Source organism: Meles meles, chromosome 1, assembly GCF_922984935.1.
Source record: "Meles meles chromosome 1, mMelMel3.1 paternal haplotype, whole genome shotgun sequence".
In the NCBI taxonomy this organism is placed as follows: Eukaryota; Metazoa; Chordata; class Mammalia; order Carnivora; family Mustelidae; genus Meles; species Meles meles.
The window spans coordinates 37,312,737-37,337,751 of record NC_060066.1 but is presented as its reverse complement, the minus strand read 5'-3'; the positions used below and the strand labels follow the sequence as shown (position 1 = coordinate 37,337,751).

Sequence of the window (25,015 nt, the reverse complement as noted above, 5' to 3'; positions counted from 1 at the left end):
AGAAGGTGTTGAGGGGCTTGTTTTTTTTTTTGTTGTTTGCCAATTTTACATATTCAAATTAAAAATAAATGCTATTTATATTCACTTGGCCTTGACTTTAGACCCCATCCACTGTTGGGCTGGCTCACACTGATTGTTACATTTTTAGGAGCTGGTCGAAGTCAAATTGGTAGCTTGAAATCTGCCATGGTTGGAGTACTGACACCATGAAAATTGGCAAGCACCTCAAATCTGGGTTTTTCTTCTTAGGAGAGCTGGTTGGTAAATATTTACCGCTGCATTTAACTAATGAGACCATACGAATTTGTGGAGTATCAAGCACAAATGTGATAATGCAGCCAAGAACCTTTACAGCGGAAGTGTCTGTGGCTAACACGTTAACCTTTAGATTTATCTTGGGTCTTCCTACAGTGAGCGAATTCAGAGCTACTGTTAAAACGTGGGAACCCTACAGTCAGAGCTACAGCAGCACAGCGGGCTCACCTTAACCTTAAGTGAGATGGTTTAAGGTAGCATTTTCTTGCTAAAATTTGTTGTGTTTCAGTGTAGATCTGGGAGGAAGTCAAAGATGGGATTCGAGCCCTGGTGTCTAAGGAGGCTAGAATGGAGGTTTGTCTGGAAGGAGAGCAGGAGACAGCCTTTAGGGTGGGGAGGGAGATGGGCGGTGGTTTAATTAAGATGTCCTTAGATAAGAGCTGAGTTCTAGGCCAAGGAATCCTGTTTTGCTGGGCAGTACTGACCTCTGTGGAGCCCGACCTACTTAGGTGTTTTCTTGATACCTGGCATATGAGTCCCAACCTAAGGGGCATGAGGTGATTTTACTCCAAAGCAGTGAACCTCAAACTACTTTTAATGCTAAAAACCGTGATTTGCTTTTGTGAACATGTTGAAATAAATGCATTTTAATCTGTATGAACTAGCAGTCATCTAGTAGCCAAAGTAGGACTCTTTCCTTTTTACGTCAAGAAAATTCCATACATTTTCATGGAAACCTATGTTTTAGTTTTTCACTGAATTGTCTCTGCTCTTTGGAGAGTTGTTTTGTGTGCCATGAGCCTTTATTCCAAGGCAAGTCGTAGTCGGAGTCAAACTTCAGAAAAAAACAGAAATAAACTCACGGGAGCAAACTTTCAAATAAGGGAGAGAGGGGAACCTGTGAATTAACTTTCATAGCTTGACCTATGAAGAATAACTTTTGATCCAGTTTGGGGGAAAAGTGTTTGATTTTACACATCTGAAATCCTGGGGCGTGCTCTGAAACACTTCCTCTGAGGTGTGTCCCAGGGGTGTGCTGAGATGATCATTGTTAGGAGAGTAAGGGGTATTTGAGGAGCTCAAGGGGACTCTGGTCCTTGCCCCTCTCCTGACCACAGCATCTCCATGTTTCTATTTTAGTCTTCAAGGTGAACCATGAATCAGGGAAAAAGTTTAAAATCATTGTCCTAGAAATTGCTTTATGTTTTCAGAATTGTTTATCAGCTAAAAACAAAAACAAACCCTCTTTTCCCATGCTAGAGAATGTTTTGAGGTTATCTAAACTACACCAAAAAATATATATATTTTTTAAAGATTTTATTTATTTATTTGACAGACAGAGACCACAAGCAGGCAGAGAGGCAGGCAGAGAGAGAGAAGGAAGCAGGCTTCCCGCTGAGCAGTGAGCCCGATGCGGGGCTCGATCCCAGGACTCTGGGATCACGACCCGAGCCGAAGGCAGAGGCCTTAACCCACTGAGCCACCCAGGCGTCCCTACACCAAAAAAATCTTACGATGACTTTCCATTGAGAACAATTTGACACATTGACTAAAAATGAATGTTGCCTGGTAATTCTCTGCTTTTGCTCCTTTTTTGCTACTCTGACAGGCTTCAAATTAAAACTCGCCAGAGTCTTAACTGTATTAACTTGAATAGTTAAGCCTTTGTGAGCTCTGGCTTAAAAGTTCTGTTTTTATGAATGAATGCCCTTTTTTTTTCTTTGTGGAATTTCCATTTATAAGCTCATATTCATTTTCAGGACTGTGGTTAAAGAGAAAAAAAAAACTTGCATTTACTGGGCTGGGAGTGCTGAAAATTGAATGCATTGTCTCAGTGTTGTATTTTGTGCCTACCTGGGGTCCGTCCTCAGTGGCTGAATAGCACCTTGGGTGTTGGAAGTCTGGGGGGACATGGGGTAGTTGTGGTGACATTGGGTAGTTGTAGGAGTATTATACACGTTTGTCATCTTGGTTCATGTTGTTAATATCCCCTAAGTATGAAACAAAGCTAGATTTAAGGCAGTGGTAAAAGGGTAGATAAATGCGGGTAGATGTGTGACTTTCAGAATCACTTAAAGAGGGGTGCTTGGATGGCTCAGTGGGTTAAAGTCTCTGCCTTTGGCTCAGGTCATGATCCCAGGGTCCTGGGATCAAGCCCCGCATCGAGCTCTCTGCGAAGCAGCGAGCCTGCTTCCCTTCCTCTTTCTCTGCCTACTTGTGATCTCTGTCTGTCAAATAAATAAAGTCTTTTAAATAAGTAAATAAATAAATAAATGTGATAGATCCTTTCGCTCAGAGATCAGTTCTCTAGTGTTTTAAGAGTTTTTACTTGATCTTAGTTTTACTTTTTTTTTAATATTTTATTTCTTTGACAGAGAGATACAGTGAGAGAGGGGACACAAGCAGGGGGAGTGGGAAAGGGAGAAGCAGGCCACCCGCTGAGCAGGGAGCCTGATGTGGGGCTCGATCCCAGGACCCAAGGATCATGATGACCTGAGCAGAAAGCAGACGCTTAATGACTGAGCCACCCAGGCACCCCTTAGTTTTACTTTACTTTAACTTTTGTAAGTTACAGAAGTAATACACGTTTTACAGGTGCAGTACAGAGGAGATCCTTAAAATAACCCATAGTGGTAACACCCGGGCAGAACAAAATTGGTTAGATCTTAGAGCTGGTTAATGACAGCCTCTATGGTGCACAGCCTGGAAGCACACCCGCCTTTGCGGTGGAGTATCTGTACAATGTGGAGAATTGTGAATGACTCCAGCAGAGTTCCCTTATTTATGGTGTTTTTGTATGTGTGTGGTAGGCAAAGCATAGGTTCGTTCAGGAGGTATTGGCTGAGTGCCTCCCACGGGCCAAGTGTTGATCTGGGCACCGGGAACAGGCACTGTCCTGGCTTTCCAAAGCCAGAATTCAAAAGAACTGTGGGCAGATCACACGCCTTTCCCCTCCATCTCCTTACCTGCAGCATGAACTCGAACTTTCCCTCTTGGGCAGTTCGGTGAGAGTCTGCAGCGGCAGACGTGTCAGGTGGCAGGTGTCCTGTCAGCTTCCTCCTTGCCAGATCACTGTAGACAGGGATAGACAGCAGATCCCCATGACTTGGAGAAAAAGTAAAGCAGCCATCACTCGTGCTTTCCCTGAAGCCTGTTACACATCCACTGTGAAATCCACTTGCAGCAGAAGAGTGAACCTGAGAAGCAGACCTGCCATCCCAGCTACGGGGGGCCGGGGCCACAGACACTTCCTGCTGGCTGTTTAGCAAGTTGGTTTTTCCTAGGATTTCTGCTCGCCATGTTTTACAGTTTCAGTTAACGTTTGCAAAAATGGATGAAAACGATAGTTTTCGTTCATAAGTATGGTCTCTGGATTGTTCTATTTCAGAATGTAATGAAGTCTGTTGTTTATGAAGTAGCTTTAAACAGTTACTTCAAACAAAACCAAGGAACACAACCTTGAAATACATCTCTGGTGATGTTGGAAATACTTCATTGCCTAAAAAAATGCAAGATGAAAATTCATGACTTCCAAGAAATCATCGTATACTTATTTCCTTGATTCCCTCTGGTCCATTTTTGAAGCCCTTTGCCAGCAAGTAAATCATAATAAACTGAAGTTAAGGGAGCTGATTTTCAAAATGTAATGCAGGTTTTTGTGGTTCTGTGCTGAGGTGCCTTATTAAACACAGGTGTGAATAAAAATTTTCCTCTTAATCCATCAGTAGGTAACAAGAATCTGTTGAAAGCTGACTTTATATTTGGTGCCATGGTCGGCTCTGTTAGGGCAGAGGGGAGGGATGGGGCATTGGAGAGGGTGGGGCGCACTCTCTGCTGCCAGGGAGCTCTGTCTCAGTGGGGGAAAGAGTAAATGCTAATGTGCTTTGCTACAGGTTTAAAATAAAGGAACTGGGGGCACATGGGTGGCTCAGTTGGTACATCCGACTCTTGATTTTAGCTCAGGTCATGACCTCAGGGTTGTGAGACTGAGCCCCTGCATCAGGCTCTGCACTAGGAGTAGAGCCGGCTTAGGACTTTTTCTCTCCCTCTCCCTCTTCCTCCACCCAAAGTAAATAAAATAAAGGAAATAACTGCAAGTTTGATTGTTCTTTAGCTCTGAGTTTGCTTTTCTGATGTATTCCTGTGTCCTTTGTATGAAATATCAGCTGTGCCCTTGTCTGAAAGTCTAGTACTATAGTGTATATTTAATTACTAGAAGCTGAGTAATTTTCAAAACAAATGACATACTATTTTTGTCTTAGGGCTCTGGAACTTCATCCATTCTCAGTCAAACCTCTTCTTCGTCGAGCAATGGCCTATGAAACTTCAGAGCAGTATCAGAAAGCTTATGTGGATTATAAAACAGTGTTGCAGATAGACTGCAGAATCCAGCTAGCAAACGACAGTATTAACAGGTAAGCCAGCTTGAGGCGGTGCCTCAGGTCTTTTTTATCTGGAATTACAGTTATGTGTTTTTCTTCCTCCCCTCTGAGAACACTGTCAGAGTGTAGACATGTCCTCAGTTACTCACTTTACTCAGTTACATACTTTGCATGCATGGTTTTCACTCCCATCAAAACCAGACGGTTCTCTCTCTAGCTTAATTTCTAACTGTCCTATAATCCACTTTGAGTTGTCCTCTAACACCTTTATATTTGCGTCCTGGTCCATTAATTACAGTAAATTTTTTTTAAGCTTAGGATATAGATCTTTGCTGTTCTGAATGCACAGAATTTAATTTTATAGTATCTGTAGACATCTGTGGCATTAGGAAGGTGTTCTCAGTGATGTCAGTGATGTTGTAAATCAGTAGTAATTCTAGGGCAAGATCCAAGAATGTAGTGAAAACTGCCATATCGAATCTTCTTCTCCTACAGGGTTTTGCACATGCTCATTGCGCCACATCTGTCAGTGGAAACATAGCCGCTTATTGTTTCTCCTCAGGAGAGTGGATGTCTTCATGAGCCTGCTAGATTTTGTGTTCTGTGCCCTTTAAATAGACACTTATCATAGGATGAGTATTAATTTATCATGGTGAAATAGCAAAGAATTTGGATCTAATTTGTATTATGACCTATTTGCCCCCTGAGTGAGCATGGGAAGGTAAGAATTTCCAGACTTCATAAATTGCTTTCAAGTGAAATTAAAAAATTATGAGTTGGATAATATTGCTAGTTATGTATACTATTTTCTGATCCCATTTGTCCAGAATATACCTTACTCTGTGCGTTACACTGTGCCCTGTGTTGGTCTGGTGTACCATGCCCCGCCCCCCCCTCCCCAAAAGACAAAAAAGGAAAAAACTTAGTTTCTGTATTTAAGCAAACCAGAATATAGCTAGGGGAAAAAATATGAGACACATTATCCCCAGCAGTGAAAATATGTTAGTAAGGTGGGGAGATCACAGGGAGGCCGGGCCCCGTTGTGTAGGCTTCAGTTGTTGGAGAGCGAGCGCCTGACGTGGTCTTTGAAGAGGACTGATAGGACAGGAGGAGACCTTGAGCCAAATTGTGCAAGAGGAAAATGGCATGTTTTGGATGAATTCATTTTATAAAATCATACCTTACCTCCCCCACAGTCCCACCGCACTTTGTAGAAGACCGTTAGAAAGATCTATATGTAGAGCCAATAGCCATTTCCTGGAGTGTCCATTCTGGTCCCGCAGAACCTGTCTGACCCATGTCTGAAAGGGATGTTCATTGGTTATTGGACCTGGAATGGGGCACATCGAGCCTTGGGCTTTCACAACCTCCTTGATCTTGAGCTTGTAAAATTAGGACAGCATCACCTGGGAGTCTCAACCATTTGTCCTGTGGCATAGCTGCCTTGCTGAAATGTCATCTGCTGCTTGGAGACACTTTTTCCCTTTTTGGCCCGGTTAATTCCTTCCTGTCCTTTAAGAGAGGACCTGCTTCCTCCAGGAAATGACTTCTCCGGTAGACCCACCTACGCTCCAGCGTACATGTACTTCAGGCGCCCTTCCCAGCTCCCCTAGAACACTGTGCCTTCTGTTATTACCCTGCTTCCATATCATTTGTAAATTCTCTGTCCTCCCTTTTTGTAAAATTGTTTTCTCTCATTCTACTGGAAGTTCCTTGAGGTCAGGAATTGTGTTTTATCTGTCCGTGTAGTTGAAATATTTTGTACAGTAGATAACGTCAGTAAGATGTGTTGAACGAATTAATTCTTCAACAGAGAGTATAATTCACTCCTGTGGTTGGCTTTTAATTTGGCCATCATCTGTCCGGTCGTCTCCAAGGTAATTGGGAAAGGAGGATCTTCTCACAGAGCTTGCGCTTCCTGTGAAACAAAGTGGGAAGACAGCTGAAGTAGCCGACAGCGAGGAGGGGCCTCTTGGGAGGTGTTGTAGGAAAGCCAGTTCACAGTGATAGGCGGGAAGTTCTGAAGGGAGGTGTAGTTACCTGAGAGGCTGTGATTACTCCTATTTGTGAACCTTCTGCGCTATGTATTTTGAAGTAAAATTCATACATAACATGGACTATTTTAAAGTATGCAAGTGAGTGGCATTTAGTTCACATGTACACTTGTACAACCTACCACCTTTCTCTGGTTCCAGAACATTCATCTACCTCAAAGGAAACCCTTTATCCCATGAACAGCCACTCATCTCTTCTCTCAGCCCCTGGCAACCACTCACCTGCTCTCTGTCTGCGGCTCTACCTGCCCTGGGCAGTCCCTGTGAGTGGAATCCTAGAATCCGTGCCTTTCATGCTTGGCTTCTTTCACCTAGCCTGACGTTTTCAAGGTTCATGTTGTATGGAGACTCTGTGAGTGCTTTGTTTCTTTTTGTAGCTGAATAACAGTCCATTGTATGGACATAGCACGTTTTGTTTATCTGTTCATCAGTGATGGATGTTGAGGTTGTTTCCGTCTTTGGGCTATTGGGAATCGTCTGCTGTGGGCATTTGTGTACAAGTTTTTGTTTGCACATCTGTTTTCGGTTCCTCTTGGAGTATACCTAGGAGTGGAATCGCTGGGTCATATGGGAATTCTATGTTTAGCTTTCTGAGGATTGTGTTACACTTTTAATATGTACTTAGGTTCTTTTATACAGATTGAGTTTTAAGATTCTTTCATTTTTTAATCGAGTGTTTCTGTTACTATATAAGAAGAGGAGGCTTTGTCTGGTTTGCCATATATATTTTTCTATACAATATCCATAAAATTTCACTGTTCCTTTTCATGAATCCCATATTTATGCTTGCTTTTCCATGTGAGCAACAGCAGCTTTTTTTTTTTTTTTTTTTAATTTAAACATCTGTGCTTATTTTGTTTCTGTCTTCCATTAACCATATTCCTCTCTTCCTCTCCAGGAATCTTATATGTTAAATTTCCCTGCATATACTTATTTACTCCCTGGCAACACATCATCTCTTTTCAGCTGCTTCTTCCTTCCTCTCTGCTGGTAATACAGGTTTTGCTTGAAAATTCTCTTTTCTAAAGCTTTTTTTTCCTTCTGCAGTTGTGGGTGGTCTTACATTATTTTTGAAGTAGTTTCTTTACACTAAGATGTGTGAGATTTGGTTTGCATAACCAAAGATCACTATTGAAATTTTAGTTTAAAAAAACTGTAAAAAAGTATGTGGATTGTATCTATCTCTGTAAAAATATAAAAACTACTCACACAAAAGGTAGCACTGAGTTAACTAACTTGAATGTGTTCTACTAATTACCTGTAAATCTTCTCAGTCTTGGAACACCTTTTTTAAACCAGTTTCATTTCAAAGACATAATTCAGTTTTGTTTTTAAACTTAAATATGACAACTTGTATGTTTAAAATGATGACAAAGTGGTAATCGGGGATGTTAATCTGAACTTTATGATGGCCATTAGTTAAGTTAATAACGTAAGGGCCCTTCCAGTATCCTGGCCTTTCATCATTGTGTATATGAAAGCACAGTAAGTGGATAATTGTAGAGACAAAAAAAAATTTCAAGGTAAGACTATCTCAGCCATATGTAAATGTTTTAAGAAAAACAGTGTTCCAAAAAAGAAACAAAAAACAGCGTTCCATACAGCTGCTTGCCCTCATGCATTTTAGCAGCCGGTCTTGTATACCTGTCTTTGGTGTACAGTTTGGGCATAGACATTCTAAGTGTTTTTGATTATTCTCAAGAGTAATGCATTATCAGTTTGGTAATTACATTAAGTAATCATGCAGGACATTTCTGCGAAGCCTCCAAAATTTTTACCTTTATATTTCACTTTTTTATCACATTACATATGCATTAAAAAAATTTTAAACTGATTAGAAATGCCTTCATTTTTTCTTTTGATACAAAAAGGATCTAAAGTTAACATAGTTTTGGGCAACTTTTAAAAATCCTTTTATGGGGACAGCAGATAGCTTAAGACTGTGTGTTTTCTGTAGGGAAGTACACAAATGCAGCACTGTAAATCTTATTGTTGATTTGAGCTTCCGTGATACAAAAAAATGACATGATCAATAGAGAAAACTCATTTTCTTTTTAGAATAACAAGAATTTTAATGAATCTGGACGGACCGAGCTGGCGGGAGAAGCTGTCACCCATTCCTGCTGTGCCCACTGCTGCACATGTGCTAGCCTGGCAGCCTGTGGCCACGACGCCCCCCAACCAAGGGGGAGATTCCTGCAGCCGGCCCCAGCCCAGCATCGCAGGTAGGGGAAGCCTACACTCCCTTCTTTTCAAAGTTATCTTGAGCTGCGCGTCTGTTTTCACAGGAAAGCAGAAGGATAAGGGCATGAACTCAGGCATCAGACCCAGGTTTAAGTTAAGACCCTGTTCGCCTTCTAACTAGAGTTTTAAGAAGTTGCTTCCCACATCCACTGTCTAGTGTGTATGAAAGGGGAGGATTAGAATAACTGACTTGTGGCGTTGTTCTAGGAATAAATGGAGATTTGCATACAAAATACTTAATAAAGGGTTAGTTAGCATTATTATTTGTAAAAAGAAGTAGCGTGTAGTTCTCTCCTACACCTGTATGTGGCAGGGCTTAAAGTAATAAGATTGGTGTGTTTGAAATAAAAGAACAAAGTAAAGCTCTACAACATAAATATCTAGCAGGTGTTTCTTTCTGCCTTATATCATTGTTGTTAACATATCTACATTCCCGTAGTACCTACCTCATTGCTTTGTGCAGAGTGTTAATAAATGGGACCTCACTCTTGCTTTCTGCTAGAAGCTGATTGAGGCCTCATTTCTCCCTCCTGCTTAGGGACTCCCTGTGGGTCCCCGGTTGAGGCATAATTATCTTGTAGAGACCCTGAGATTCCTGAGTCATGATGTGGCTCCCGTTAGACCCTTATCCTCTTCACTGAATAGAAGGGAAATGCAGGGAACATCTACTAAGGCTTTAAGATTATTTAGCAGTTCTTAGAAAACCTTGGAGCTCTCTGGTTTTCTAGAGCTGGCTATCAGTGGAGTCTCGCACAAAGCATTTGCTCAGTTAAGGGTAGTTGTTTATTAACAAAGAGCTCGTCTAACTGCACTGCAGATCTGTGTCAGCTAATTGCAAGCACCAGTATAATCCGCTCTTTCTCTCCAGATTTATGTGATTATTAGAATAGGTGCCAAAAGCTTAAATACAGTGGGAGAAGAAAAGCTTAAGGAAAGCTTTTCAGCAAATGGGCAGGGAGGAATCCCTGTGATACTCTATTTTAGGGCTTACATACAGCAGGATGTATGGGGAGTGTCATTTGGCCCCATCTTGTGGTCTTTTGAAACACGAAACATTAGAAATACTCTGTGATTTGAAATAAAGGGCGAAAAGTTAACTATTTTATGCCCTTGTGCCGGGGACAAATAAGATTATTGTTTACATTCCAAGTTTATACTATAAGTTTCGGATATCAAGATGTTTAGATTGGAAATTTAAAGGTATATTTGAAATTTTTATTTATGGATTCTAATTTTCTATCAAGTTACTCCATTAGGTACATTTCATTACATGAAGTTTAAAACTTCAGGTTTTCGTACTTTATGTGTGGTAGGAAACTTTGGTTGTAAGTACAGAAAATCTACTGACTTAAACCATAAGGAATATCTTGGCTCATGTAATTGAAGGCTCATCAGGGCTCCAGTCCTGACTGAAAATAATAGAACCTTAGCCTACAACTGCTACAGGTAGGGTACAGGTCCATGAATGTCCAAAGGGAGAGACACCGCTGCTTTGGGTGGCATAAATTTAAAAGTGAGAAACTATGTTACCCTGAAAGCCCTAGCTTTTCTATCTATGCTATTACTTTCTTGACTCCTGTTCTGTTGGTACCTGTCTAATGGGTCACATGCCCGTTCCTGAGCCGTCCCTATGACAGGGACATGCCGTGCCCCGATTAGCTGAGGCCTGTGTTCCTTATGGGTGGGGTCAGCTTCTCCTGAACCCCTGAGTTGAGTAGGAGGGGGGTGATAGCTGAGTAGACATAAAGGCACCATTAGGAAGGGGAGATGAACCCTAAGCAGAGTTGGCCGTGGTCACTGCAGGAGAGCAAGGCAGGAAATGGTAATAGTTGGGTCTCTATCACTGCAGATAACGGAAAACCCAGTCTTTTATGGCGTAAGTGAAAATGGTGGTCTGTTGGCTCCTATCATGGAAATGTCCACAGGTGCAGTAGCTGCATGGATGGCTGGATTCAGGACTCAGAGGTTCTTCTTTAGCTCTCCGTCTGGGCCTCTTTCTTGCTTTTTTTGACCCCATCTTAGAAATACAGCGTCTCGGGCGCCTGGGTGGCTCAGTGGGTTAAGCCGCTGCCTTCGGCTCAGGTCATGATCTCAGGGTCCTGGGATCGAGTCCCGCATCGGGCTCTCTGCTCAGCAGGGAGCCTGCTTCCTCCTCTCTCTCTGCCTGCCTCTCTGCCTACTTGTGATCTCTGTCTGTCAAATAAATGAATAAAATCTTTAAAAGAAAAAAAAGAAAAAGAAATACAGCGTCTCCCCTTGTAATCACTAGATGGCAGGGTAGCTCCTCTTCTCCTCATATTCCAGGAGAAAGAGCAAAGGATACCAGAAGCGGCCACAAAAATCTAGTTGTAGCTTATTGGCTCTCATAAGCCCATCCCTGACAAGTTAGATTACTGTGGCCAAGGAGGTATAGTGCGCTGATAGTAACACAAAGATTACTCCAAAAAGCTGGGCTAGGGTAGGGCTCGCTTTACCTAAACTGCAGGACGGAGAACAAGGGAGGTGTGGTTTTCCAAGGAGATGGGGTACTGGACAGACGCCCATCTCAGCCGTGACCAGGTTTGTTAGTGCATTTTTGGTGAAATAGTTACTAAACCAAACACTGCATACGTTTGTATCTCCAGTAGAGAAGACATACCAATATGGGTAAAGTGATGTAATTACTTAGGTTTTATTTCCCAATTTGAAAAAAATATTGTCGTAATTGTGTAATTTTTACTTACAGCCAGTTTGTCTTTTTAATTTGTATACAGAGTTTCATTCCACTTGGACTTCAGCTCTGCATGGTGTGTGGTCAGGTTAATTTGCAATAGAATATCTGCTTACAGATGTACTGAAAATGTTGTGGAGGTGTTTATATGAATCTTTCTTCTTTTCTTTTCCCCCTTGGGGGGTGTCCCATAGATGAAAAAATGTTTCAGACCCTTAAAGAAGAAGGAAATCAATGTGTAAAGGACAAAAACTATAAAGATGCCCTTAGTAAATACAGTGAATGCTTAAAGATTAACAACAAGGAATGTGCCATTTATACAAACAGGCAAGTTCTTTGTAACTTTATTTCCTGTGTTAATTTTTTTGGTTAAAAAATACAGACAAATTAATTGCCAAGGGTTTTTTTCCCCCATCATTTTGAGAATTTATATAGCATATTGTCCTAAGTGAGTGTTTTCCAGAGACTGACAGCATGCAGTGCGCGGGGCTGGGGGGCATTGGCGGCCGCTCAGTTGGGCCTGAAACCGTCTCTTCCTTCGGCGCAAGTGCAGACAGCTCGCCGCCCAGCTGTCCTCTCCTCCCTCCCTTTCCCTGCCCTTCTCAGGGTTCTGCGGTGTAGATCCCTTTTTCACTCTGCATACTTTCTGAGCCAGTCCATCTTCTCCCTGGTCCCACTACCACCTTTCAATGGGAACCCCTGCCCCCCTCCACCTCCCCTTGGGCTCCAGACCTGAGCAGTCCACTCCTGTCTGCACTCCTGACTGACGCCTCCCTCTTCCCGGCTGTCTGTGAGCTCAGATGTCCTCTTTCCAAATTCCTCTTTGGTGGGAGCCTTTCTCTCCGCCCTCATCATTGCCGCTGTCCTGGGCCACCACGTTTGCGGCACCCTCCGTAGCACCCTGCATGTCTTCTTTCCTCCGTCTCCTTCTCCAAGATGCAGCTGAAGCCATCATTCTAAAACCCAGTAAACATACTAGCCCCTGTTTGAGAACCCATCGGTGGACCTCCATGAAGCTTAGAGAAAGCTCAGCCTTCTTTCCATGATTTATGGGACCCTTCATCTGGCCTGGCCTCCCTTCTCCCTCACCCCTGCACCCAGCCATATGGCACTTTTCTTAGCCTGTCAGGAGCACTGCGTGCGCGTGCGCATGCGCATATGCGTGGGCGCTTGCTGGTTCTCTGTCTCACTGTGAGACTCTGCTATTGCTGAGCCCTTGGCGGCCACTCCCATCCTCCATCTGAATTCTCAGCCCAGTGCCTTGGCAGTGAATAATTCTCACCTCATACTCTGGAATTCAATTTGAACGTTACTTCTTCTGGGAATTGTTCCCTGATGACTCCTGCCCTTGCCTCAGCCCCACCAGATCCAGTGAGATTCTCAGCTGTGTGCTCCCAGAGCATCCTGTTAAGATATTTGTGTGTTTGCAGGATTTACTTGTTTCTCTCTCTTCCACTAGACTGGAGCCTCCTTGAGGGGCCTGGACTGTATTTTGTTGGCAGTTCTATCCCCAGTGCCGTAATTACATGTATTGCATGAAAATGCCATGGTTGGAGTAAAATGTTAGGGTTCCGTGAGATAGCTGTGGTGTTGAAACTGCGCTATGTTCTGATTTTTATGAGCTGTCTGAGTTCCCAGATATGTTGTTTTTGCTGTTCATAACGCCTCATTACTTTCATAATTACGTTCTACCAGAGCTCTCTGTTACCTGAAGCTGTGCCAGTTTGAAGAGGCAAAGCAGGACTGTGATCGGGCGCTTCAGATCAATGATGGGAACGTGAAAGCGTGCTATCGACGAGCGCTGGCTCATAAAGGACTCAAGGTGAGGAAAGCTTACGTATTTTCATATGTAACTTGCAGCTCTGAAAATAGCATGTGGATTTTATGAACATAAATCCTGGATTTAATCCTGGTTCTGTGCTAATCAGGCTTAAAACCTTGGACTAGACTTCAGATTTCCCCTACCGTTAATGTGGAACTAGGTAATTTCTAAGATTTCCTTCCAGCTCAAAAATTAGGATTTATTTCCTGATTTTCTAAGGAATTTTATTAGTTATCATAGGTCTACTTGAAGGGATAGGAAGGTTGAATCACGGAAGGCAACCAGCGGGTGCCGCTGGTTCTTCCACCAAAGCTTTGGGGTTGTCTGTGGGGGCGGGAAGAAGGCGTTGGAATGGAAGATTGACCCAGTGGAAGTTGGTAGAGACATAGCGGAGATTGGGAGCCTCATGGTGATTTGGGCCTTCAACTGGCTGGTCGGCAGTGTGACTGTAGAGTGATGTCCTTCTCTAAGAGAACCACATCCTTATTTCCAGAGGAAGTATTGTATAATTACACTTTCCCTTAGGCTGATTCTTCTGTGTGGAACTATTTGAATGAATGTTCATGTTTGTAGAAAATGACATCACAGGAAAAATTAGAACATAGGGGGCTCTGGCATTTCTTGAAATTATGGTATTTCTTTAAAACCAATTTTTTTAGGGTCTAATACAGTGCAGTTCACATGTTGTAAGCCTATCAGAGATTTTAAACTGAGGTATAATTGACGTGTAGCATGGTATTTGGGTATACAGAGTAGTGATTCGATTTGCAAAATGCTCACCGCAGTAAGTCTGGTTAGCAGCTCACCCATGCACATTACCATTGTTTTTTCTTGTAATGAGGACTTTTAAAGTTCTTCTGTTGTAGCAACTTTCGTTTACAATGCTGTTGTTATTAACTGTTGTTAACTGTTGTCACTGTGCAGTACATTATTGTATGTCCCCATGACTTCTATTTTAACGGGAGGTTTGTGCCTTTGGACCCATTTCACCCACTCCGCACCCCCTGCCTTGCCTCTGACAACGACCAGTTTGTTCTTTGTATCTGTGAATTCAGTTTTGTTTTTGTTTGTTTTTTTCCCTATATTTCTTGTACAAGTGAAGTCATATGGTAATTGCCTTTCTCTGTTTGACTTATTTCACTTAGTATATGCCCTCAGGATCCATCCGTGTTGTTGCAAATGGCAGGATTTCCTTTTGTTTGACTGGATAATCCTCCATTGTGTAGGTACGCTGCATTTTCTTTATCCGTTCATTTATTGATGGGCACTTAGGTGGTTTCCACGTCTTGGCTGTTGTAAATACTGCTGCAGTGACCATGGGAGTGCTGGGATCTTTTCCATGTTTTCGTTTCCTTCAGATAAGTACCCCGAGGTGGGATTACTGGATCAGATGGTAGTTCTGTTTTTTGTTGTTTGAGGAGCCTCCATGCTGTTTTCTGTAATAACTGCACCAACATACATTCCCACCAGTGCACAAGGGTTCCCCTTTCCCCACATCCTCAGTAACACCCATTGTTTTTTGTTGAGTTTAGCCATTCTGACAGGTGTGAGGTGGTACCTCATTGTGGTTTTGATTTGCAGTTCCCTGATGGTCAGTGATGTGGAGCATCTTTTCATGTACGTGTTGCCCATCTGTGTGTCATTTTTGGAGAAATATCTGTTCGGTTCCTCTGCTCTTTTACTAACCGGATTCTTTTTTTGATACTGAGTTGTAGGAGTTGTGTATTTTGGATATTAACCACTTATCAGATATGTGATTTGCAGATATTTTCTTCTGCTTGGTAGTTTCTTCATTTTGTTGATGGTTTCCTTCACTGTGCAGAAGCTTTTTAGTTTGGTGTGTCCGACGTGTTGATTTTGTTACCTTTGCTTTTGGCGTCAAATCCAAAACCCAAGACCCGTGTCAAGGAGATTTAGTGCCTATGTTTTCTTCTAGGACTTTTATGGCTTTAAGTCTTATGTTCACATTTAACCCATTTTGTGTTGCTGTTTCTGTACAGTATAAGAGAGTGGTCCAGTTTTCCCAACACCACTTATTGAAGACTGTCCTTTCCCCAGTGAGAATTCTTGACTCATTTGTCATAAATTAGTTGACCACATATGCATGGGTTCATTTCTGGGCTCTCTATTCTATTTTATTGATCTCTGTGTCTGTTTTTATGCCAATAACATACTGTTTGGATTACTACAGTTTTGTAATACAGCTTGAAACCAGGAATTGTGACGCCTCCAGCTTTGTTCCTTTTCGAGATTGCTTGGCTGTTTGGGGTGTTTCCAGGTTCATATAAGTTTTAGGATTGTTTGTTCTATTTCTGTGAAAACTGCCATTGGAATTTTGAATAGGGATTGCATTGAATTTGTAATTGCTTCATGTAGTATAAACATTTTAACAGTATTAATTTTTCCACCCATGAGCATAAACTGTCTTCCCATTTATTTCTGTCGTCTTCGGTTTCTTTCAGCAGTGTCTTACAGTTTTCACTATATATACTATGTACAAATCTTTCAGCTTTTTGGTTAAATTTATTCGGAGATATTTTATTCTTTTTGATACAGTTGTAAGTAGAATTTTCTTAATTTAGTTGTTGATTTTTGAATAATGTATATATCCCCATGTAGCCACCACCCCAATCAAGGGAAGTAACATTCACGTCTTTCCAGAAAGTTCCCTGTGCCCATTTTCCTTTATTTCCCTCCTTCCATGCCCACCCCCAGGTAGCCATTCATCTAGTTTCTATCACTGTAGATTAGTTTTGCTTCTTTTTGACAGTAACAGTATAAACATATAGAATATTCTTTGGCTTTTTTTTTTTTTAACTCAGCATAGCCTTTGAGTCATCTATATTCTGTATCAGGAATTGTTTCTCTTTATTACTGTTTTGTTACTGAATATACCACAATTTTTTTTTTACACATATTGACCAGTTAATTACTTTTAGATGTTTCCATTCTGGGGCTGTTAATAAAGGTGCTGTGACTATTCCTGCCCACATTTTTTACGAAGTCATACATGAACTGGTACAGCGAGAGGCCAGGTGCCGGTGGGAATGGGGATGGGGAGAGATGGTCAGATCATGAAGGGCCTGGGAGGCCTCGCTGTGGTGGATAGGCTTGATGCTGAAGGTGGTGGGAATCCCTGACGGTCAAGGGGGCATGAAGAGTCAGATTGGGCAGCAGTGCCAAAGCTGGATCACTGGGGGCCCAGCATGGAGTAGGGAGGTTGGTTAGAAGCGGCCAAGGTAAGAAGCAGCTGCCTGAAGGAAGGTAACGAATAGCCGAGGGAAGAGTATTAGTTTGCCCGGAACTTCCCTAACAAAAAGTACCACACACATCGTGGCTTTAACAACAGAAATGTATTTTCTTACAGTTCTTAGAGTTCTTAATTTTAAGATTAAGTTGTCAGCCGGGATGGCTCTTTCTGAGGGCTGTGAGGGACGGATGCGTTCTAGGCCCCTGTCCTTGGCTTGTGGATGGCTGTCTCCTCCCCGGGTCTTCACTTTGTCGTTTCTCTGTACACGTCTGTCTGCCAGTTTCCTCTTCTAGTAAGGACATCGGTCCTGCTGGAACCCACCCTGACGACCTGATGTTAACTTGATCACTTCTTCAAAGAATCTGTCTCTTCAGAATGTGGTACATTCTGAAGTGCTGTGGGTGAAGCCTCCCAGCAGAGGAATTTTCAGGGGGACACAGGTTAGCCCATAGCAGAAAGTGAGGGGCTAATTCAAAAGGTGTTTGAAGGTAAACACCTGAGAGTAACATGTCCCGGGGAAGGAGCAAAGGGGGTACCTCCCTGCTTCCTGGCTTGGGGATTGAGTGGTGCAGTGCAATAAGGGGGTGTTCAGGAGGAGGGAGAGGGATAGTTCGGTTTAACCTTACTGAGTTTGAGAGAATGCTTTCAGTTCCATGCCCATCACTGAAAGGGAAATATCTGAAAATATCTTCTGTAAAACCTGGGTTTTGCTGGGAGAGGACAGTCCTGTTTCTACATAATAGAGCCAATGAGTCCAAGCTGTGCACATCCAGGGCCCAAGCTTTTCTGTTTTCTAGATCCTAGATCCACTGAGGTGGTGGTCCAGCTGCCCTCGCGCTGCTGCCCCCCTCCCCTTCCCCCCGCCCGGCGGGGTCTCAGGGATGTTGTAAAGGACACAGATCCAGAGCCGGGTGAACACGGAATCGGGTCCTGAGCACGGGAGCCTCCGTCCGCGCGGGGCTGGCTGCGCCACCTTCCCTGCGCGCGGGGGCCTTTACTGTCCACCCAGCAGCCCCCTGGCTCCCCTTGTGACCTGACCCCTGCGCCCCCCCGCCGTCTGTTAGCTACACGCTCCTTCATAAAATTCATGTAAAGGTTTCTTCGCTGGTGTGTGGCACCCTGAAGTAAGAGAGGCTGCTTCAAAATTTCCTCCGCTTTTTCGGAGTTGTGTGGATTTGGGCCCGTGAGGGTAGATCTGCGTGGCGACTCTTGGGTGTGTCCACACTGAAAGCAGGTTTCCCTCATACTGGCTGCCTGGTTCTTAGAACGTGTTTGCCTGACAAAAAGGCAGTAGGCGTACCTAATGAACGACTTTCTATACTTCTTTGGCATGAATTCTGGAAATTGTATTATGCAGAAAGATAATCCCAAATTGGAGTAATCCTATCCCACTAGGTTCTGAGGCCGGCAGTTGGTTTTTCTGGTTTAAGTTCTTGTAGCTTCATTTATATATCCTGTCATTGAAGTTACGTGCCGAGCAAATATAATTTCAGGATCCTCACAGGCGACAGCTGCCTGTAAAATGCATCAGGACTCAGGGCCAGATGCGCTTCGTGTGTCTGTAGTGAGGCACTGGCGCAGAGGCTCCCGTGCCCTGCCGCTAGTTCCCAGCCCAGCACCCGCTTTCTTAGATCTTTCGTTTTCTAGATGACTTTAACCGTGTGCGTGTGCGCGCCAGCTTTGAAAATTGTAGGGCTTTCACTTAAAACCTTTTTTTTCTTCCAAATTTTTCTTTCAATTCCAGTTACCATGCAGTGCACTAGTTGTTTCGGGTAGAGAATTCGGTGGCTCAGCGCTCATCCCAACAGGCCCGCCCCCGGCACCTGTTCAGCTCCGCTCCCCCTGCCCCACCTCCCCTCCCAGATGGAGCAGTTCTGTATAGTTAAGAGAGTCTGTTTCTTGGTTCGCCTTTTCTTTCTCCCCCGTGTTCATTTGTTTTGTTTCGTAGGCTTCACATGTGAGTAAAATCCAGTGGTATTTGTCTCAGACTTTCTTTCTCGAGTGCTGCTCATGGGCGAGGCTGTGGCTCGTAGCGGTGAAGAGCCCATGGTGTCGCCTTAGGGACTTTGCACCCATTAACTGGGCTGTGCTGTAAGGCTCAGACTAGCAGACGGTAATGGAATTGTTACTACAGTTGAAGTACATCTGTTAATAGTATATATTAACATAAACATGTGGGATTATACTTTTTTTCTTTAAGGCCTAATGAAGTAATTAGCAACTTCGACTTTTCCTTCCTTTTGCCGGAGTCACACTTGCTCTGTGTAGGCTCTGCTCTTCCCTCTACTGCGTGGCTGTGTCTCTCCAGGGCTTGTGTTCGCTGACAGGTGTATCAAAAGGAGACGCCTTCCCCCTCATTAGGATCCATGGAAAACCTTGGCTTTCTTAAGTGCATTAGTGGTAGTCCATACTCTATTCATTTGTTTACTTTTTAAAAAATTGTTTCCCTTCCTAAGACAGAAGCTTCCACAGGGCCGTAGCTGCCTGACCATTCTTGGGATCTGGCAGAGGGGCTTCTCACTCTTCTCTCTCGTTCTCTCTTTACATTTACTTGCCCCTGTTGTAACTCTTATCAAAGTGTCATTTCATGTTTTCTTAAGTCTCCTCCAGACAGACCGCTCTTTTGGCACAGGTTTTTCTTAAATACAAAACAAAAATGTGAGTAAGTTTAAGTCCCCTGTGATGTGGGACTTCTTCATTTCCAAGGCCACAGCATACAAATCTGTTTTCAGGCTTCTCACTGGGATTCCACAGCTGTGTTCTCATTCGCTTGGTGGGCATTGCTGCCGTGATCGTCCCAAGGATCTTCTATGCCTCAGTTTCCTTATCTTTAAAATGGGGATAGCAGTTAGTATGTATAGGGCTATGGGGGGTAAACTAATACTAAATGCAGAGAATGGTAAGAGTTAATAGTTACTACGACCTCAGCTTGCCCTGCTGCCCTCTTCCTTGCCTTCCAGTATGGTTCCCAGGATGAACACTTCGGCTGGAAGTAGTGTCATTTGTTTTTCTGTAGTCGGTTCCAGCTGCACTGTTGTGACACAGAGGTATGTAGTTTGTGACTAATAGAATATAATGGACTATGGTTTGTAAATAATTTACCCTTTTTACTGAATGAGAGCAGATCTACATTTATCTGTTTAAACAGGTCACTTTTGCTCTCGTGTCCTGCTGGGTGGAGGGGGGAGGGATGTGGCCTGACAGCAAGCGCCCCAGGAACGCCCCATAAGCACTCGCCTGTCTTACCCGTGCCTCAGCCTCCAGTGCGTGCTCTTAATCGGTGGGTCGTAAATACTTAGGGAGGTTACACATCACTGGAATTCTTTGCCTCCTTACAGAATTAGTTTTGGTTTAATCAAAACATTGGTCTAGTCTGTAGTTCTAGAATGGCCTGTCACATCAGACTGTGATTTTGTGGTATCTGTCTCTACTACCAGATTCTTTTCTATGTGAAGCTTAGATTTCCTTTTCTTTTCTGTCAGCCTTCCCAGTGTATTGTCTGACTCTCTGGAAGAACAAATGCTGCTGCTAGCCACTGGAACGGCATACAGCTTTGAAGGGTTTGATGGTGCAGAGTATTATGTGACAAGTGACATCTGGGCAGCCCTTTACATAGGGTTAAAGTTTTCCTTATTAATTCATTTATCCTTGGTACAAGCCTTGTGAAAACCAGAGTCGATAAGTTTTTGTTATCCTTAAAGATGAGAAAACTGAAACTCGAAGATTAAGTAGGATTTTGTTCCAGTTTCTTAATTAGTAGTTGCTAACCTGAGGATCTTCATTTCTCCATTCACTCACTCAGCAGACAACACATGCCTGTTGTACACCAAAGACTGTGAAGGTTGTGGTGACCCCAAATTGAACTTGAGTCTTCCAGCTCCACATTCTGTGCTCGCTCTTCTCTGAAGGATGTTCTGTATTATGGGTGTTAATATTTTAGTTCAAGACTACTGTGTGGGGGCGCGCCTGGGTGGCTCAGGAGGTTAGGCTTCTGCCTTCGGCTCAGGTCATGATCTCAGGGTCCTGGGATCGAGCCCCGCATTGGGCTCACTGCTCGGAGGGGAGCCTGCTTCCCCCTCTCTCTGCCTGCCTCTCTGCCTACTTGTGATCTCTGTCTGTCAAAAAAAAAAAAAAAAAAAAAAAGACTACTTTGTGGGCCTGACGTAATCATCAGGGTGCTAAAGGAAACCCCTGCACGTGTTCTGTGCTACTCAGCTTAATCATTCTCACTCCCACTTGAGCTCTTCTGTGCCCCATAATGAAAATTATTTTCTCTGCCTTCCTCCTTTCAGGATTATCAGAAAAGTTTCAACGATCTCAATAAAGTTCTTCTACTAGATTCAAGTATTGTTGAGGCAAAGATGGAACTGGAAGAAGTAACCAGATTCCTTAACATTAAGGACAATACAAGATCATTCAACAAAGAAAAGGAGAGAAGGAAAATTGAGATTCAAGAGGTATTTGATAATCTTTGAAAGTACTCTTTGGGGGATTTTATATTGGATTCTAAAGTCAGATTCCTAGGAGTTCAACAAAAATGTCCTCAGTTGTTTTTATTTTAATCTCCAGTGAAGAAATTTTAACCAGCTACAGAGGCAGAATTTTCCATTGCCATAATTAGCCATTGTATTTCCCAGCTTGGGTCCATGGAGGGTATTGGGATTCTGCATTACTGCAGTTCCTCCTTTCTCTGCCTTCCCCCCCTAGTCTGGCCTGCAGTTTCCATGGTCTTCCACCGGATTGCTCTGGGGGCCTGTAGCCATTGAACTTTGCTTCAGGGTAGACCTGGAGAATCCTGATGGGACTGATGAAAATTTCAGTGGCCTTGCCATACCCAGTAGGGATTTTGAGATTGATTTCGGCCTTGATAGCACTCTGAAACAAGACTGGCCTCATCAGAGGTCTTGGATAGTCACTTCTGAATCAAACTCAGTTTCTTGTGCTCTAGCTTTTTGCTTTGCCTTTGTTGAAGAATGTCAGCTTATGGGGCACCTGGGGGACTCAGTGGGTTAAGTGTCTGCCTCATGATTTTGGCTCAGGTCATGACCTCAGGGTTGTGAGATCAAGCCCTTCATCAGCCTCTGAGCCCATCGTGGAGCCTGCTTAGGATGCTCTCTCCCTCTGCTCCTCTCCTCCCCGCCATGTATGTGCGCACACGCACACTCCACCCAAAAAAAGTCAGTCCCCGAATTCTCGTGTATTCATGAATGCTGATATCATCCCATTTATCACCTTATATTTCCATTATAGAGTAAAAGCCAAAAAGTGAGAGAAACCAGAAATATTTTCCCTCTAAGGAGGAAAGAAAAAAGTCTTAATAAGTTCATGTCTCTGTTAAATGTAAGAAAATAAATGTAAAAATTTATCATAAAAAAGATAAAATTGTTATGGGTCTTCTTTCATGGAAAACTATAAAAAATTTTTAAAATACTTTCATGAATGGATATTTACAACTTTCCTAAAATGAGATTTTACTGTTATAAATTACACACTTTTCACTTAGAATTTGACTAAAATATAGCTTACTAGTGTTTTCCAGTTCCTTCCCATTTTAATAAATGTATCTTGGGATGTGTGTGGTGGACGTCACGGTTTCATTTTTTCCCTCATGAAGGTGAGCGAAGGCCAGGAAGAGGAGCCTGGAAGGACCTCAGAGGAGCTCTCCACTGACGGCCCTGTCTCTGAGAACAGGGACACAACCAGTGGGCCACCAGAATTCTATGAAAAACTACCCATCACCAAGCCTAACAACGCCTATGAGTTTGGTCAGGTTATAAACGCTATCAGTATGCGGAACGATAAAGAAGCCTGTGCACACCTTTTAACCATCACTGAACCAAAAGATTTGCCAGTGTTGTTGAGTAACAAACTTGAAGGGGATACATTCCTCCTCCTTATTCAGTCTCTGAAAAATAATCTTATTGGTAAAGATCCCTCATTGGTTTATCAGCATCTTTTATATCTGAGTAAAGCAGAGAGGTTCAAGGTAAGTGCAAAATAACTTAATAATAACTGATTTTCTTCCAGGGTTTCTGTAACTCAAAAATGTTCATTTTTTCTTAATTAAGCTAATAAGTTTTTCTCTTTCTTCCAGATGATGTTGACACTAATTAGCAAGGGCCAAAAGGAGCAAATTGAACAGCTCTTTGAGGACCTCTCAGACACCCCTAACAAGCATTTTACTTTAGAAGATGTTCAGGCCCTAAGAAGGAAGTATGAGCTTTAAGTCAAGACTGTTGTTAGATTTCTTCCATGCATGTATGTGTTCCAGTAATGCTAGTGGGATGGTATTGTAATAGAGTTGCATGGATGAAACCTGGTTTAGAAAAGATCCTTTGATCTGGAGCATAAAATATTTTACTTATTTTTATACATAGAACATGTATATTCTACAATATGCTTTTTATCAGTTGTAAATATTTTCTTACATACCAAGAACTAACATCTTTATATTTAATAATTATATTTGGAACTTTTTAATTTATAGTACACATTTTCTTTTAATTACTCACTTGTTGAAAATCTGAGTTGAATTACATTTCTTTGGACTATGAAGGATTCCTCTAAAGTGTGATAGAAATGTATTTCTTTAAAAATCATTAACAGTGATTATTATATTACCTTTATTTCCTGCTATGATATATACATAAATCCCATTTTGTACTAGTTATGTATTACAGTAAGCTAGAGTGAAATGCAACACTTAAGTCTTATAATAAATGATTATTAAATAGTGATTATTAATTTAAGAGCTTTAAGAGGAACTTATTTTTTCTTAACATGGAAACATTCAGAACAAAAATTGGCGAAAATTTCTACTTTTTACTAGATTTACTAAATTAAATATATTGCTTATGTAAATAATAACAAAACCACTACTGTATAAAAGGAGACTAAGCCTGCATTTTGTCATCTCCACATTTTCCCCAAAGTTTAAATTTTCCTTTTCCTCCTCCTTTAAGCATGACCATATTTATTCCCTTAAAGTGAAGAGATCTTATCATATTGAAAATTCCTTTGTTAACTTGGTCAAAGTAAAGGCATTTTTTAAAATAAAACATTCAGGTCTGTATCAATGTACTGTCATTTATTCCTGTAGTTGTTAGAGTCAATTCTCTTCATATTCATTATCAGATCTTTCAGAATTACAGAATTTTTAAAAATCACTGTGGGTAAATGATAATTTTCAAGCTCTGACATTTTTAACTGTTCTTTGTTCTTAATGAAAATCTGTGACTCTACTCTTCAGGCAAAGCAAAGTTTTAGTAAACTTCAGAGACCTTAAAAGGAAACCTCCTCTTTTGTCCACAGTTACATGCCCAGCACCTAGCTGCACAAGCCGTCTGGCAGTGGCAGACCTCTCCTTCAGAGGAGGTGCAAAGCAGTGAGTGCCCCTTGTGTGGGGCATGGCGGGAGAAATCCATTTGTCTCCAGCAGCAGCCAGGGTACTGCAGTGGGACCTCCATGACTGTGAGGGGAAGGGAAGTGAAGGGAAGGAAGCAGATAAGAATATCAAAGGGCATTAAAAGAATGCAGTTGCTGCTGACTGCTTCAAGACTTCAGCGGGAAGTCTGCCCATATACCTCTGGAAGTATCCCACTCAAGGATCTCCCAACCACATTGCCCCACTGGGTCCACAGGCACCCCCACAGCCCCAAGTGCTAAACTCACAGCAGCTTCCACTATGTGGCTGGGTGCCTGTGAATGCTCCTGATGGGGCAGTGGGAACAGGTCTGGTGGTCAGAGTGTTCTCAGAAAAACGGACCAGGGTCTGTGGGCAAGGGAGAAATCGCCATCTGGAGCCTCGGAGCTATAGCACCACCTTCCGGAAAACAGGTGTCCAGCAGCCAGCCTGGTGAGTTCTAAGAAAAGATAAAGATTTAAGAATTCTGCCACTAGAGGGAGCAAGAAGTGTGGAGTGGCTGAAAAGGTAGCAGGGCCAGTGAGCAGCACTTCCAATGGGGCGCCTGGGTGGCTCAGTGTGTTAAGCCGCTGCCTTCGGCTCGGGTCATGATCTCGGGGTCCTGGAATCGAGCCCCACATCGGGCTCTCTGCTCTGGGGGGAGCCTGCTTCCTCCTCTCTCTCTGCCTGTCTCTCTGCCTACTTGTGATCTCTCTCTCTCTGTCGAATAAATAAATAAAATCTTTAAAAAAAAAAAAAAAAGGTAATCAGCAAAGGCTCGGGAGCCGTCTGCTACTTGAAATGGGAAAACAGCAATGCACAAACACGAAAATCAAAACTTTCAACCCCGAAAGATCTCAATAATTCAACAATTCAGCTTAAAGACACACAATATT

The 25,015-nt window shown here is 42.7% G+C and overlaps 1 protein-coding gene across 2 annotated transcripts in view; it reads left to right on the top strand.

Moving 5' to 3' along the window:
• The window catches only part of SPAG1 (sperm associated antigen 1), a 69,669-nt gene extending 45,882 nt beyond the window's left edge, over positions 1-23,787 (top strand). For both annotated transcript variants that reach the window (XM_046022197.1, XM_046022207.1), the window contains 7 exons: positions 4,518-4,670; positions 8,750-8,916; positions 11,840-11,972; positions 13,341-13,467; positions 21,010-21,174; positions 22,332-22,703; positions 22,812-23,787. In XM_046022197.1, coding sequence (XP_045878153.1) covers positions 4,518-4,670; positions 8,750-8,916; positions 11,840-11,972; positions 13,341-13,467; positions 21,010-21,174; positions 22,332-22,703; positions 22,812-22,943 — 1,249 coding nt within the window. In that variant the 3' untranslated portion in view covers positions 22,944-23,787. The remainder of the gene's footprint in view (positions 1-4,517; positions 4,671-8,749; positions 8,917-11,839; positions 11,973-13,340; positions 13,468-21,009; positions 21,175-22,331; positions 22,704-22,811) is intronic.
• The last annotated feature ends 1,228 nt before the right edge of the window (positions 23,788-25,015 follow it).